We start from the raw sequence: 16,400 nt of genomic DNA on the forward strand, positions 1-16,400 counted from the left end.
TTGGTTTCATATTGAAAATACTGCGTTTAAGCTGGAGAACATCATGTTTGCTTGATGTTTTTTATTGGCATGTGAGTATCAATTTGTCTGTGCAGATTTAATAAAATGTATCAATGGTAATGCAAAAGGTGGTTGCACCCTCCTGTATGTTTTTTGCACACTAAACTCCGACCACCAGTGTATGGAGGCACACTAATCTCTGACCACCAAAGTAATGGGGAATGTGGATCACTGGGCACCAATGTAAGGGGAAGCACTAAGTGCTGACCACCAGTATAAGGAGGGATGTTGACCACCTCCCAGTGTAAGAGACCACACTGATCACCAACACAACAGGGACAATTACTTCTGTCCATTGCACTATGCAATCTGTGCTGTGTAGTATTAAAGTAGTATCATAGTCTTAACCTTTGCCTTATGACTGCTCCCTCATTTGTACATTACATATACCTGACTGCTGTACTGTATATGCTACTGATCAAAAAGACAAAAACCATCTATGGTCAGCTTTAGATGTGCACCAAAGAATACAACATTCCTAGTATTTAAGTTACCATCTCCTGTCCTGATGTAGGTAATTAGTTGTATTGGGGTTAGTAGAGTGTGTTGAAAAGTGAATGATTTTGTTTCACTGTGTAACGTGCTTTTTTTGGCCATGTTTGTCATATAACTTGCTGATGTCAAGGTAGTTTATACAAACAAGGAAATATCCTGCATACAGCTACAGTGTGCAACAATGATATTTCAGTCCACATATTTCAAAACTGTGGAGCAATTTACAATGTTTGCTGGATGCCAACTTGATGATAGGGGTGTGTTCCCAGGACAAAGGCTACATAAAGCACATTGGGAATAAATGGTCGATATGCCATATATACACACATTATAGAACAGGAAAGTTTGTTTTTATTAGTTTCTAGCAAACCCGGCAGAAGACAGAGATTTCATTATTGATGGAGAGATATGTTGATCATGCGCTACTTAACGAGGGAGAAGAAAATGAGATGGTGAGACTATTCTGTGTAATCTTTTTCTAAGAAGATATTGGTTTCAAGGATAATGGTGTAAGGAGAGCGAGAAAAAAGAAAATTCTGATGTTTGGCTTTCATTAACACCAACCCAGGGTGTTGTGCATAGAATTCCTTACATTTTGTAAGCTGTAGTTTTTCACTTTCCTAAATTTCCATCAGTAAAATATATACAGGTCTGTTATCATAGAGGCAGTTTTCCATTTTTTTTCTTTTTAGAAGTTAAGGGATAAACTCACTTGCTCAGATACTTAGAAAAAAAATAGCAAAAATATCTCTTTCTGCATATTTTTCTATTTAATTTCTTTGGATCTACCAATAATCTGTCTGAAAACATACTGGTGGTCTTTTTTTTTTATTTATTTTTTATTATTATTGGAATATATTCTGCAGGCATTATGTTTAATTTTGGATGATTATCCGGCTCTGTCATTTGTTTCTCTATGTATTTGTTTCTCATTTGTGGATCATAACACTCTCATCTGATATTACCTATGAAGTCAAATTTGTCACATGTATCTTGTTCTTGTAGAGCGAAAAAGATTTACTCTTGCAGTGGGTCCCCCTCTCCACTGTTCAATTTGCCTAGGGGATAATGAACGGTTAGTACACTTAACTTATTTCTCACTCCCACAGCAGCCAATGATCTCCTCCACTGACCTCTCTCTGAAATTATGCTGGCCCTCGTTATCCACCCATACAATGCAGGATCGATAGCCCTTCCATTGTATGGAATGACGTTGGAAAACTGTGACTGGTCGGGCAGCAAAGGTAAGAGGATTCTGGGAAATGATCCCATAAAGAGAAGGAAGTCTGTGGGAGTGAGTAACAAGGTAAGTATATCACCTTATTAATCATCCCCTAAGCAAAACTAGCCTATGGGCTAGGCCAGTCCCCACCGCAAGGGTAAATCTTTTTTTTTTCCCCTGGAGCTCCTCTTCCTTTAAACTCCTCTGGAGTTCAAAAGAAGCATGTGCTAAAAGAAATGCAGGAGTCATTGCTGCAGTCCTCCTTCTGAAAATACTTGATGCCTGGCTGCCTCTAGCTTTAATGCTTAGAATCACTGACCTGAAGTACAGTCCAGGGTGGGTTTAGAGTAAAGTCGAGCCTCCTGATCTTAAAAAGTACTAAAGCTAAGGCATCTGCCTAACAGCCAAGCAGTCAGGATTTTTAGAAGGAAAGGTCAGTAGCTGCAATATTGATATTTCTCTACAGCTTTCTTTTCAAAGGTTGCAGAAATGGTTATTACCATTGGCATTTCAACTGACACTGCCCAGTAACCAACAGTTACCAACATTTTATATCTGCCTTAGAAATTAAGATATGATAGTAAATAGCCATGATTTTAGCCTTATTAAAGCAAACTGCTATGTGCAAAAAATGGTAAACCACATCATAAATAAATGTATCCATTATTTATAATAACGTTAGAAAACTAACATCTGATTGGTTACAACACTAAATATTACTGAACTTCTTACTAAATGAGCGTGATATAGCCAGATATTTAAAAAGACTCTATCCCTATAGTAAACATTTGTAATCAAGCTATACCTGTATATAGATGAATTGTGTAAATACTTTCCTTCTGCCAATACTGCAAACACTGCCTCGATTCTGAGAAATCTGCTTAAAGCCAAGGTTTGTTTAAAATTTAGAAAAAGAAATCAGCACAAGGGAAATTTCTGTTATCTGATGTGTCCCTTGTGCTGCTGGCTCTTGCATTCCTTAAAATCCACCGATGCCCTCTACTTCCACCGCCCTAAGGTTAATAGAACTAAGGGAGTTGTGACAGAAACTCATCAAGACTATGCCCACCCTTTCCACCCACCTCCTCCTTTCATAGTAGTTGCACTATAGCTTTTATATAGGAAATGTGAACTATGAATGGAGAATGAATGGAAAATAAGCAGATAATTGAAAGGTTCCCCTTCAATATTAATTCATAGAAGCCATAGTATGGCTTCTGTGAATGGAGGATGTGGGTGGAAAGGGTGGTATAGTCTACACGCCTGATGATTGCCCGTCACAGGTCCATCAGATCTATTAACCTCTGCAGCACCTAAAGATTATGGCACTGCAAGGAAATGTCCCTAGAGTTCAACTCAACAGGAAGTGTTAGGTTCTCTGCAGACCTTAGCAGAACATATTTCACAATATGCAAGGTGTTCGGTGGTGTGGCCAGCAGGAAAGGTAAGAAGCATCAGAGCTGGTTGAAAGTGAATGTATGTTTGGATAGAGTAGGGAAGAATTAGAAACCCTGTCAGGTTTTATTTCTGTTCCCTACTAGGTAGATTCATACTCTCAACTTCTCCAGGTGACCACTGCCACCAGAATTAAAAACAAAAATTTACACTTGTTGTCAGAACAAAAGGTATGGGTAATAATCTTCCCACAGGGACACCTGAAATCTAACAGGACAAAAAAAAAAATCAGACATGGGTTTTAATCCAAAAAAAGTTTTGCCTACAGATAATTTATTTAGCAGATTTTGTCTTTTAATGTATGAATGAATATAATATTGTTAGTAATAATGACTAATAACTAGTAGTATACCATGATTCTATGGGAAGGTAATCCAAAGGATAATAGTCCAGATGACGTGTTATTTATATAGATATTGGCAAATTAAAAACACACACCTTTATTAATAAATAATATAATATGAATGACTACAAGTACAGTACAATGTACTAATGCATTTTACAATATACTGTCGAATTGCCTGAGGGATGAGTTTATGTCATTCTTAGTATTTTGTGATTTGTATGTAGATATGTATATAGTATATTGGCTGTGTGTATAAAGCTATAACTAATGATAATCTGACAGGTTAGAGTTGACAGTGGATTAAAGAGGTGTAAATTAACAGAACAATAAGCCACACACAGTGCTGGCAAGACCAGAAAATTGATAGTAAGTGTTTCTACGGAGGATTAATAATAGTGATGGGCTTGACATTTTTAGTTCAGAGAAGCTGCTTTCAGGAAAAGGGTTGGATGTGTTCCCTTTGTGTTAATTAAATGATGAACTGTGTGACACTGGGGCTGATTTACTTAAACTGGAGTGTGCAGTATCTTGTGCATCTCTGCGAAGTAACCAATCAGCTTCCAGTTTTTTTTTTTTTTTTTTGACAAAGCTTAATTGAACTAATTGAACAAGATGAAGTTAGAAGCTGATTGGCTACCATGCACAGCTGCACTAGATGTTGCGCTCTGCAGTTTTAGTAAATCAACCTCAGTATGTTCTTCAGAGTGGTTTCAGTATTTATTGGATAACTATATCCTAGAAAAAAAAAATATATATTGCAGCTTACAAGTCCTTGTGGTGGCTGCATTATTTTTATTCTTGCCTTCAGAATACATTGAGCTGGACAGAAAGAAAAACAATCTGATCTTTCTCCTGTATACTGCTAACCTCTATTTCCCCCATGTAATGGACATGGGAAAAAAGGCAGACATATTTGCTACCTGTGTCACCATGCCTACCTCCACAGATTTAGTGGAGTGAGTGACCATAGACACCTAGAGACAGGAAGTGTGTTATTCACAGAATAAAATAAGAAACTTTTAAAGTGGTTGTAAACCTCTGATATGAAATATTAACAAAGCATATCCCCTTACAGTGTATGTGTGATTTCTGTCTGTTGCCTGCTTCTTTTGATATCTGCATGAGTAACATCTGACAAGTTTTCCTGTTACCGAGAAATAATAAATTGACAGGGACGGGACCTCCAGCACACAGCCTGTGATTGACGGCCTCAGCTCTGTTTCTGTGTGCTGTGTGAAAGGGGGTGTGTACCTTCTCTCCAATCAGCTGTCAGCTGTCCCCACTGAGCTCTGCAGAGTGTAACTTCAGCTTCTCCCCCCTGCTTTCTGAAATGTCAGAAATGCTGGATAAATTCTGTAATTTGAAGGGCTATAGAGAAGAGAACACTGCCGATAAGCAGGTACAACTCATGTAGGAGTATTTGTTTTATCTTTGTGTATCTGTATATCACCTGAGGCCAGTCACTGGGTATATGTAGGGGTTTGCAACCACTTTACCACAAGGATAAGGTCATGCGGACTCAATTGAAAATAACTGTCACTTGAAAAAAAGCATATACTGAATATCCTGAAGTGTTAGTTTTGTGAGTTGAGCCTGTTATGTAAGGGGGGCCTTAAAGTGGTTGTAAAACCTTACATATATCCAGTGAAGTGACTGGCCTCGGGAGAGACCCAGATATTAAGCAAATCCTCCTACAAGTTGTACCGATTTTTCAGCTGTCATTTCTTCTCTACATCTGTTCAAAGTCTATGCTATATAAAGCTTGTCTGAGCTGTCAGAAAACAGGGGTCGGAAGTTGAGCAAGTAGAGCTCTGAGAGCCAATTGGAGGGAAGGGACACACCCCCCTTTACCCAGCACACAGGAACAGAGCTAAGGCTGTCAATCTGCTGGAGGTCCCTCCACTGTCACCTTATTTCTCCTGGTGTCAGGAAAACTTTTCAGAAGTGATTCATGCTGATAGCAGAGGAACAAGCAGGAGACAAAAATGACACTCAGTGCTCCTAATTGAACCAAGTAAGCACTAAAGAAGGATATGAATGGTTCATATTTCTTGTCGGAGGTTTATAACCACTTTAGGGCAAGCCTCTAAAACGCAAGATCTGCATTTAAGGCTGTCCCCCATCCCCTGTTAACAAAACAAGAAAATACAAGAAATACTCTGGAGTGCCTCATACTGTCGCTTATGTCACTAGGCCTTTCAAAGGGATCTTGGAAAAGCTCAAGATCTCAAGCTTTGCAAAGTAACACTACAATACTGTTTGGATTTTTTTGGGAAAGTTTTTTTTTATTTTGCCATGTTAATTTGTTAAAGCAGGTTCCTTATAGTAAATGGGTCAATTAGCCCATGTAATCCTCATAGGAGAAAGTGGTCCAATTGTGAGGGATGGCCGATCAAAGTGTATCCATATACTCCTGGGTTACAGTGGCTTTGTCTCTCGGCAGCACACTGATATATGGAAATAAGCCAAAGTGCACATACATAGTGTGAAACTGCTCCTCTGCTGCCACTTCCAGCAATGTCTCCTGAGCAGTTTCACACTATGTATGTGCACTTTGGCTTATTTCCATATATCGGTGTGCTGCCGGGAAACAAAGCCATCAAAACCCAGGAGTATATGGATACACTTTGATCGGCCATCCCTCACAATTGTACTTTCTTCTATGAGGATTACATGGTTTGGTTGACCCATTTACTATAAGGTACCTGGGTCCATATTTTCTGGTGAGCGCATATGCCTTCTATGTTGGTGCTGGGTTCTTTCTCAATGACAACTTTGAAAATCTGGACAACTTCAGCTTCACTTTTGGTTTTCCAGTATTTTTTATTACACTCTTACATGTGTTACATGAACTATGGACTAACATATTTTGACATGAATTTTTTGTTTATTTAACCGATCTTCACAGTTATATGCACAATTCTTTGATTGCATATTGATTGAGCACTGCACTTTCTCTTTATGTGATTTACGGACAATTTTATATGTCAAATGTAGTGCTGGCAGATTCGATTTTCATAGATAGCATTTACAATGCCTATATATATAAATACTTTCACATTTATTACTATGCAGACTGTGCACAACCAGAATTTAACTTAATTAAGAGATGTAGCTACAGAAAATCCCAGTGTGTCACATGCTCCTTGATGTTAATCTAAAAATACTGATTAGAATTTAATTAATTAAGCCCCTTACAGTCTACAATACTAGATCTCCAAACAAAAGATTCAACCCAGGGCACCAGAGTTCCCCAATGGGCCTACATAAAGCATGGTAGGTTAATATGCCTGGTGGTCCTTGAAACAATAATAGATTCCAAATATTTATGATTAATAGGTTTATTTGGCTTCTGTATTGAAGATATTTGCTAATATACCCTTCAATCCCCCCCCCCCCTTCATATGAAATCTCAGAAAGTTTTGCTTTAAGAGGGATGTGAATGTGAGACAGCGAAGAAGGTTAGCAAACAAGGTGTATACAGAAAAGGCAATGGTCTGATTCCCACCCAAGCACGCCTCCATCCCAAAATATATATAGAAACAACAAAGGGTTGGCCCGCGGGACTTTATATGAGGTGGGTGCTAGTGGCTGGAGATGAAATAAATAGCACAAAAGAAATGTAAAACAATATATAATTTAATTACATTGTATAGACAAGTAATACGAGTAATAGTAGCATGTATATCACATAGCATAGCTCAATGGCCATATAAACAGTGTGTACAACATGAACAATATTAAAAAGTATATAGGCAAATATCCTGGTGTAACCGCTAAGTTTCAATGGTAGTCTGAATATAGTATTGAAGTTCCATAATGGTAGAATATAATACATAGTGATCTCAAACAAGGTGTATTGCTTATTGTTTCATATTTCTATAGGAAACATATGGCTACAAACAGCAGCCCTACAAAAGAGCAGCCTGTGTTATTGGATATATATTTTCTTGTGGATTTCTTTGGCTTTTGTTTTATTGGAAGCCAGAATGGCATGTATGGGCCCACTGCATTCCATGCAGCCTGCAAGAAGCTGACATTATACTTCTGAAAACCACAGTAAGTCTCATATTGCTGTACCACGATGTAGAACAATTGGATATATTCCAAGCTAACAGTTATAAATTCTATTGTTTTACTGTAAAATATCAGGACATTAGATATCAGTGATGAGATAAGAGGAGCTTTTATCACCAAAAAAGTGACATAAATAGCAGCCTACACACGTTAACCCATAACCCCTAACCTATAACATTTTTGTTGACCCTAATACATAAACCCCTATTCAAGTCCAAACACATAACTCAGCCTTTAACATTTCAACCGGTAACTTTTTACTAAAGGTAGCCATACACAAAGGGATCTAGTTATAAAAAAAAAAAAAAAAAAAAAAATCATATCATAATTGTCAAGTGCATTCCTGCAAGCTAACCAAAATGTCACTATAATTTTTTTAAGAGATTAATTCCTGAACCAACAGCTCCATCTAGTTGCCAAAATGAGGTATAGTTTTCTGAAAAACCTCAGTATAAAAACTATAGGACGTTTTGGCCACTAGATGGAGCTGATAATACAGGAATTAATCTCTTGAAAAAACGACGGTGACATTTTGTTCGGCTTGCACAAATGATTCTGACATATATACAACAAATGTTTTATAAATAGACCCCATAGTGATTTTTGATCAATCGATAACAAACAAGTGAGTCATCATTGATTATAATATCAAACAACACACGTTTTGTTGTCTGCTTTATGTTTAGCTGAAAATATGAACAATATTAAATATAACCAATCAACTAAAACTGATTGTATAAAAAAAACCTGTTTTGTGTTCAATTTTACAGCACACATGTAGATATTTATTCAAATGATAAAAAGCAATCAACTAACTCTCCTACTGGCTAATTCATGTAGCAGAGTTGAATTCAATCAGCAGTTCTTTAATGCAATTGAACACAAGGTCCCTGACTAGAAATTTTTATTCAAATCAATAAGTTGCATTGAATGACACACTGATCATTTCCTTGTTGCTAGGATATAAAAAAGAATTTTTAAGTAGAATTCTTAAGTTGTCTGTTCACATAGGCCTCCAGAGAGGAAGGAAAAACACTGTTAGCCAGTGAAGCTCTGCTGATAGTAGCAGAGGGCAGAGTGATAGCCCCATCAGTCTTCTTTCTATTTCATTATCTAATTACAGGCTAAATCCTAAAGCACATCTTCCATTTATCAAGAACTAAATACCTCTCTGACATTTAAAAACAAAAAAATCCTTTTAAACAGGTCCTCTTCTTCCCGTGAAGCTGATGACCAGTTTTTAATACTGAAGAGAACAGCATTGCTTTATACCAGTGGTCTCCAAACTGCGGCCAAGGGGCCGGACACGGCCCCTTGCTTGCTTTTATCTGGGGCTTGGGGAACTTTTTTATTCACTGACACCAATGAAGGGCACAACTCCTCCCAATGACACAAACGATGGGGCACATTTCCTACCAATCACATTAACGGTGCGGTACAGTTCCTCCAAATGACACAAACGATGGGGCACAACTCCTACCAATCACATTAATGGTGGGGCACAGTTCCTCCAAATGACACAAATGATGGGGCACAACTCCTACCCATCACATCAACGGTGGGGCACAGTTCCTCCAAATGACACAACTAATGGGGCACAACTCCTACCAATCACATCAATGGTGGGGCACAATTCCTCCCAATGACCCAAACAATGGGGCACAACTCCTACCAATCACATTAACGGTGGTGCACAGTTCCTCCAAATGACACAAACGATGGGGTACAACTCCTACCAATCACATTAACAGTGGGGTACAGTTCCTCCAAATCACAGAAACAATGGGGCACAACTCCTACCAATCACATTAACGGTGGTGCACAGTTCCTCCAAATGACACAAACGATGGGGCACAACTCCTACCAATCACATTAACGGTGGGGTACAGTTCCTCCAAATGACAGAAACAATGGGGCACAACTCCTACCAATCACATTAACGGTGGGGCACAGTTCCTCCAAATGACACAAACAATGGGGAACAACTCCTACCAATCACATCAACAGTGGGGCAAAATCCCTCCCAATCACACAATCAATGGGGCACAACTCCTACCAATCACAGCAATGGTGGGGCACAATTCCTCCCAATGACCCAAAGAATGGGGCACAACTCCTACCAATCACATCAACGGGGGTCACAATTCCTCCCAATGACACAAACGATGGGGCACAACTCCTACCAATCACATCAACGGGGGTCACAATTCCTCCCAATGACACAAACGATGGGGCACAACTCCTACCAATCACATTAATAGTGGGGCACAGTTCCTCCAAATGACACCAATGATGGGGGACAATTCCTCCCAATGACACCAATGATGGGGCACAATTGCTCCCAAATGACACAAACGATGGGGCACAACTCCTACCAATCACATCAACGGGGGCACAATTCCTCCAAATGACACCAATGATGGGGTACAATTCCTCCTAATGACACCAATGATGGGGCATTGTTTACGATTGCTGATGCTGGGACATTTTGTACTCCTAAAGCCTCAGTCTGGCCCCCCTTAAAGTCTGGAGGACAGTAAACTGGCTCTGTGTTCATAAAGTTTGGAGACCCCTGCTTTATACAGTATTGTACTGAGCTCAGGTTGACACTGTGACATCCCCCAGAGGGTGGGTCCCTCACAACCTAACCCCACACAAACTGGGTTGAGTAAACAGAACATCCAGAAAAGGAACAAAGATGCACCTTGTCACATAGACAGCACCAGAGAGAAAGAGAGCATTATAGCAAAATCTATATTTGTGTTTCAAAATAAAAGTATAACAAAAGTAACATTTAATAAAAATACAGAATCAGATGTATATGGTAATACTTCTACTAAACTGTATTTTTTTTTTTTTGCATAAAACGAATATTACACATATCTGTATTTAAAAATATATTTAAATAGTATACAGGGAACTAACAAATGTTAGTACATATCTGCATATTCACAGGGATGGTGGCAAAACCTTACTATAGGGCATCCTAGAGATCAAAACCCCTTTTCCAGTACATATCTGCATGCTCTGCTAGATATCTGTTTCAGAATAATTCAGTGATTACTATTTTTCCAGGATGAATTTGAACATTATTTAAGGAAAAGCATAGAATGGATTCAGTTGCAAGACTTAAACATATCAATGAACACAAAAACTGCACAGCCAGTGATTGCCGATGGCAAGTCTATCATTACTAAAGCCATCCATAAAAAAGACCTGAAGGTATGTTACCTGATACAGATTTTTGAGTTTCTATATACTGGGTACTTAAATTTACACCTTCTTAGGTGAGTTAGTGGACTAGGCTGTTATGTTATCACACATTTTGGCACCCCTTTTCCTTTGTTGCAGTTGTTTGCAATTGAATTAGATTAATTTACTAGAACTAGTGTCCCCATTGGAAGATTTCCCCACTAATACTTTTCTAGGAACAACCCAAAATTTGGGATTTTCTTTTACTTTCTCTTTCAATGATAATGGTAAACAGGACAAACAGAGAAGTGGAATCTCCCTAATGGGGGCTCAGACAGCAATACAAAATGTCATGGGTTCAAATTCCTGCACTATATCCAGAACAAACAAAAAAAATTGCCTTTAGTTATACTTTTTTTTTTAACTGTATCTGAAGTATTCTGGATGCTGCGTTTGACTCAAACCATATGGCACTTGTTCACATATATGTTGAGTGACCTTGGATATATTTATACAGAGCAATACAGCCCCTGTCCAAAAATGGCACACAATACTGTATATTTTGTACAATTTTCTTAGACCCTTAAGGGCTCATTCACACCATTGCGGTGTGTTAACGAATGTGCGTAAATATCCATTATGCCAGATGTTCATGTGCCATGTGTTAAGACAGACTATTCATTTGAACTTATAGCAGGGAAACGCTGCAGCACTCATCTGGGTGTAGTTGGTTAACAAAGTTCATGGTTTTTTGGCAACTCACAAAAAAATGGCACCTCCTCATCAGCTGTGACATCACTGGGCATGGTGCATGCCCAATGACATCACAGTTGAAGAGGAGGTGACTGCTGGATTGACTTAGAGCCCTAAAAACCATTGGAGCAAGTGAGGCACCAGTTGCGTCATACATCGCCAGCGATCTGGACTAGGATTACACTGGGAGGCCACCCACGTGACACGTCTTTATCCATTCCTCTTTTGTGAGTTGTCACTTTTTATCCTCCAATAAACCATGCACTTTGCATGACCAACTACACTCAGATGAGCGCTGCCGTGTCTTCCTGTTTTATATTCAAAAAGCCACTTCCTCTTTAACAGCTGGCTGCGCTTACTGAGTTTTTAGTAAACCAGGACTATTGAACTTTTTACTATTGAACAGTCTATTCATGTGTTAATGACACCCTTATTTATAATCTTTCTACATTGAACAGTCTTGCTTTGGGTCCCAGTTACCCTTATCAATGGTTTTATATTTTGAACACAGTAGATGTCCTTTTAACCGTTTATACCCATGAATAAATATACATTTATTGCCCAATACTCACCTTGCCGCTCCCCAAGCACCACTGTACACCCAATTTTTTATTTGAACTGACTGCCAAATGTACCAAAGACAGAGCATGTACAATTTTTGGCAGCGTACCGCAATGCACATTATTTAGAAGGGTGCTTTGGGGTGCTATTCAGAAACAACGGCACTGCATCGCACCATTGCATGTAATGTTACCCAAACCAATTGGCCCTATAACAAAATAAACCAATTCCATCAATTAACCTGCAGCTGTACTAAACTATCCCATGTGCTGTATTTTATGGGTTGTCAGAAGTAAAGCTGTGTCATTTGACAGAAAAGCTTGAAACAATGCAAGGAACTTTGACTTTCTTTGTGTGGAAACCATTCATGATTTTTTGTTTGCTAGGACAAACATATTCTGATGATAAACAGGCCAGCTAATTTTATTTGCACTCCTGAAAAGGACAAACAAATCAATGCCCATCTCTATTCAAAAGGTTTTCATTTGGTTTTGGATAGAATATGCAAGAGTTAAAATGTTTTTATTGTCCCTTATTGAGGAGCTTTTGTAAAGGCAGGAAGTGATGGTAAATCCCTCCATCAGGGACACTGACATAAAGGGGTTGATTTAATAAAGGCAAATATACTGTGTACTCTGCAAGTGCAGTTGCCCCAGAGCTTGGTAAATGAGCACATGCTCTGCTGATTTCCATCATCCAATCATGTGCAAGCAAAAATTCAGTTTCTTTTTATCTTCCTTGCATGTGATTGGGTATTCTTTGCAAAGTGAAGCTTTACCTCATTTACTAAGCTCTGGAGCAACTGCACATCTATTTGCCTTTAGTAAATTAACCCTATAATATACAGTGGAGATGGGTTAGAATCAAGTGTGGCCAGGGCATTTCCCACCCTGCACCTTTACAGGCACAAAGCAATGGGGATGATTGTCATCATTATTTATCATTGTCACAAGCATCCATGCCCCTTTTTATACATGAATTAGCAGGGTAGGGAATGCCCTGGCCACAGTTGATGGAGCGGCATTTGGCAGGAGTGACAGCTATCTTCTGAGCTGGGCCCAGTCCCAAGTTCAGGTCCAAATCCAAGTTCATCTCTACTGGAACTGACTGAGTTGAAGAGCTGCACACACATGTTAATACAGCCATTAAATGACAGCATGCTCCATACTGCCCATCAGTCTCTCAGCAGAGAGATCAATCTTTCAGCAGAAAAACCTTAGCATCTAAAGTTGGGGTAACCTATACACTGGCCAGTTAAAGATACAGATGGTCTAAATCAAGCTTTCTGTTTAGATAATATTCCCTTGCAAGTCCAACTGGCAATCATGGTGCACAATTTATCTCAGCAATGACAGTGGAAAACAATGAAGAACAGTTTCCAACCCAGTTAGTGAAATTTTTGTCCAAATCTAGGTCAATTTACTTCAAATCTGAAATAAATCTGTTCATATTTTGACTCCCCTGCTTTCTCCTATCTCCCCATATTAATATCATCTTTTTAAATACAATTTTTTAGTTTTCCTTAACCACCTTATTTTAGACCCAGTAATGTCATCACTGGGTCTCTGTGCTTCTGTATGTAGATCGTGGCTGATGGGAGAAGCCAACAGGGTGTCATACATAGCCTTCAGCCCTATGCTTTCTGTACATATCTTTTATGCCTTGATGGCCATGGATATCACTGTGGAGGAGTAGTCATTCCTAAGCAAGTTGCATTTGCATGCAGACTATCCTAGGTAGCACCCTTTGTAACGCTGAGCTTCCAAACTTGGAAGAATTTGAATCCAGTGAATGAAAGGTGTGGGCCAGGGACAGTAAATCTGTGAAGAAAAAGGCTAGATGATGCTGGATGTCCTCCAGCCAGGAAATGAGACAGATACTATCTGACTTGCTTCAACTTCTAATACACTTTGAGACGCTCACAGACTGGGCATCTTTAGTACAAATAAGTAGCCGGTATAACTGTGCTAAATGTATTTCTAAAAATCCCAGGTTTTTAATTTAAAAAAAAAGCTTTAAGCATTGCAGCAACATTATTGTGGGAAAATTGCATGAAAATGCTAAAGCAGTGTATTTTCTTCATTGCCATTCTTAGGTTAAATTGATAAGAGTACAAAAAGTTACTCATGTTTGGGATCAAGAGGCACAACACTTTCAGAGAGCTGGGTAAGTAAAGGACTCATGTGCAATGTCTGAATAGTAATTTTTTGAGCATCATACCAAATCATATGACTTATATTTAAGGGTTCTTGAAGACAGCCTGACCTGCTATGACATTCATTCAAAATTTGGATCTGGATTAACACGGGAAGAGCAGAACATCAGGTAAAAGTTCACTGCAGGGAGAAAGAAAGACAAAAAATTCAAGTGCATGTAAACCTAGTGCATAATAAACTTCCCTTCACAGGTTTCCGCCTGTACATGGGCAGACAGTGGCTGGTCTGCTGGATAGTGTTGGGTGAACAGTTTGGGCGAGCAAAAGTTCGGCCCGAATGTCACATCTTTGCCCATTTGGCAAACACCGGAATTTTCGGGGTGCTTGGCGGGATATTCTCCCCATAAACCACTGCATGCTTTACAGTGCATTCTAGGGCCCAATTGGATGACGCCTTGCACCTGAACGCTGACCCAATTAGGGCACAGAGCACCGTCAGAGCCCTGATTGGACAAAGTGATGATGACTTTGTCCAATCACTGATCAGTGCTCATAGTCCCACCCCGCACTTTAAAAGGTTCCTTCCCACACTAAGCTTTTGCAGTGTGATGTTGGAGTAGAGATAGATAGAACAGGGCTCAGTTTGTTACTAGCAAGTTAGTGTGTTCACTTATAGGGATGGGCTTCGTGTTCAAGTCAAACCTAAGTTTGACTCGAACACAGCCCGTTCGCCGAATGGCAAACAAATGAACTTTGAGTTCCCACATCCATAATGCACTGCGTACTGGCAGTGCATTATGTGATTGGCCAAAGCATGGACACTGTTGCAATTTGCAATCTCTGCCGCAAGCAAATTAAGCATGGCAAAAACATCAGCCATTTGGGTACCACATGCTTGGTACCTCCCACCACTCAGCCCATTGGCAAGAGCACCTGAAAGCCACACCTAAAAGCTACATTCTCTGATAGTTCTGCCTGTCCCTGCCCCATAATCAGCTGAAAGAGGGAGGTAGAAAGTGTGTTGTTATCCCTTCCAGCTCTGCTTGTGCAATATATTCACTGCACAGACACAGGGAGGGCACAGAACGCTTAGTTAAATCCCCGGTGTGTGCACACAGGACAACTCTGAATATCTGACAAGATCAACAGGTGTTTTTTGCAATTATGGAACAGGTATAACAAATATCTTTCAACACACCAGAAGGCATCAAATATAAAAGTTTTTTTGCTACGGTGTACATACACTTTAAGCAATGAACCACTGTATGTTTTTGGATGTTGCTAACAACTGTAATATCTAAAATATTAATTGTGAAATTAAGTGAAGAAACAAAAAGTTCAGTAAAAACACAGGGAAGAATATTTTTTTTAGTCCGTCTGTCCAAGATTAACAAGTGTTTAGTAAGATCCCTACAAGGTGGATTTACATTTGCCTTTTGAAAATACATACTGTATATGTGTCAAACTATATGCGTTGTACTTGTGTAAGACATGCAGAAAGAATGTAAACACTGAATGAGGGTGTAGTGATTTTACATATATTGCAGGACAAGTAATATTTTGCACAATGTGGAAAAGTAATCTATTATTAGCAAGTGGTAAAGAAAAGTTATTTTATCGATAAAGAAAAAGTTCCCTTTAATATTTTAGTGCATTTTGGGGTTTTTGGTTCTATTTGTCAGAAGATAATACCCACTTGAAGAAAAATGTCTACACATATCATAGAAGAAAACTACTTTTCATAATGCTAATGCCTTGTTTGCACTGAGTGGTAAGGTTCGGTTCAGTACAGTTCAGTACGGTTCAGAATGGTACACTTGATCAGGCTTGCGTTTCCACTGCCAACAGTACCTCAGCTCAACAGTACCTCAACAGTGTAGCTCCACCCTGTTGGTATGGTACTAATGTGCTTGGTACCCCAATGAAAGGGTCCCAAAAAAGTGGTACGGTATGGTTCGGAATTAGGGTACCATTCACAACTTTTGACAATGGAAACTGCAAAAATTGCGTACCGTACCAAACCGAACCGTACCACTCAGTGCAAACAAGGCATAAGAGCCACATGTGATACTCTTGTCAACCAC

General features: G+C 39.2%; 1 protein-coding gene across 1 annotated transcript in view; it reads left to right on the forward strand.

Moving 5' to 3' along the window:
* Positions 1 to 873: 873 nt before the first annotated feature.
* LOC309551105 (putative cation-transporting ATPase 13A4) overlaps positions 874 to 16,400 on the forward strand; it is a 75,831-nt gene continuing 60,304 nt past the window's right edge. Inside the window, 5 exon segments of the mRNA XM_082251551.1 lie at positions 874 to 1,007; positions 7,464 to 7,637; positions 10,731 to 10,877; positions 14,257 to 14,327; positions 14,406 to 14,486. Coding sequence (XP_082107677.1) covers positions 954 to 1,007; positions 7,464 to 7,637; positions 10,731 to 10,877; positions 14,257 to 14,327; positions 14,406 to 14,486 — 527 coding nt within the window. The 5' untranslated portion in view covers positions 874 to 953.

The sequence above is a fragment of the Pelophylax lessonae genome (assembly GCF_965119305.1).
Source record: "Pelophylax lessonae genome assembly, chromosome: 3".
NCBI lineage: Eukaryota > Metazoa > Chordata > Amphibia > Anura > Ranidae > Pelophylax > Pelophylax lessonae.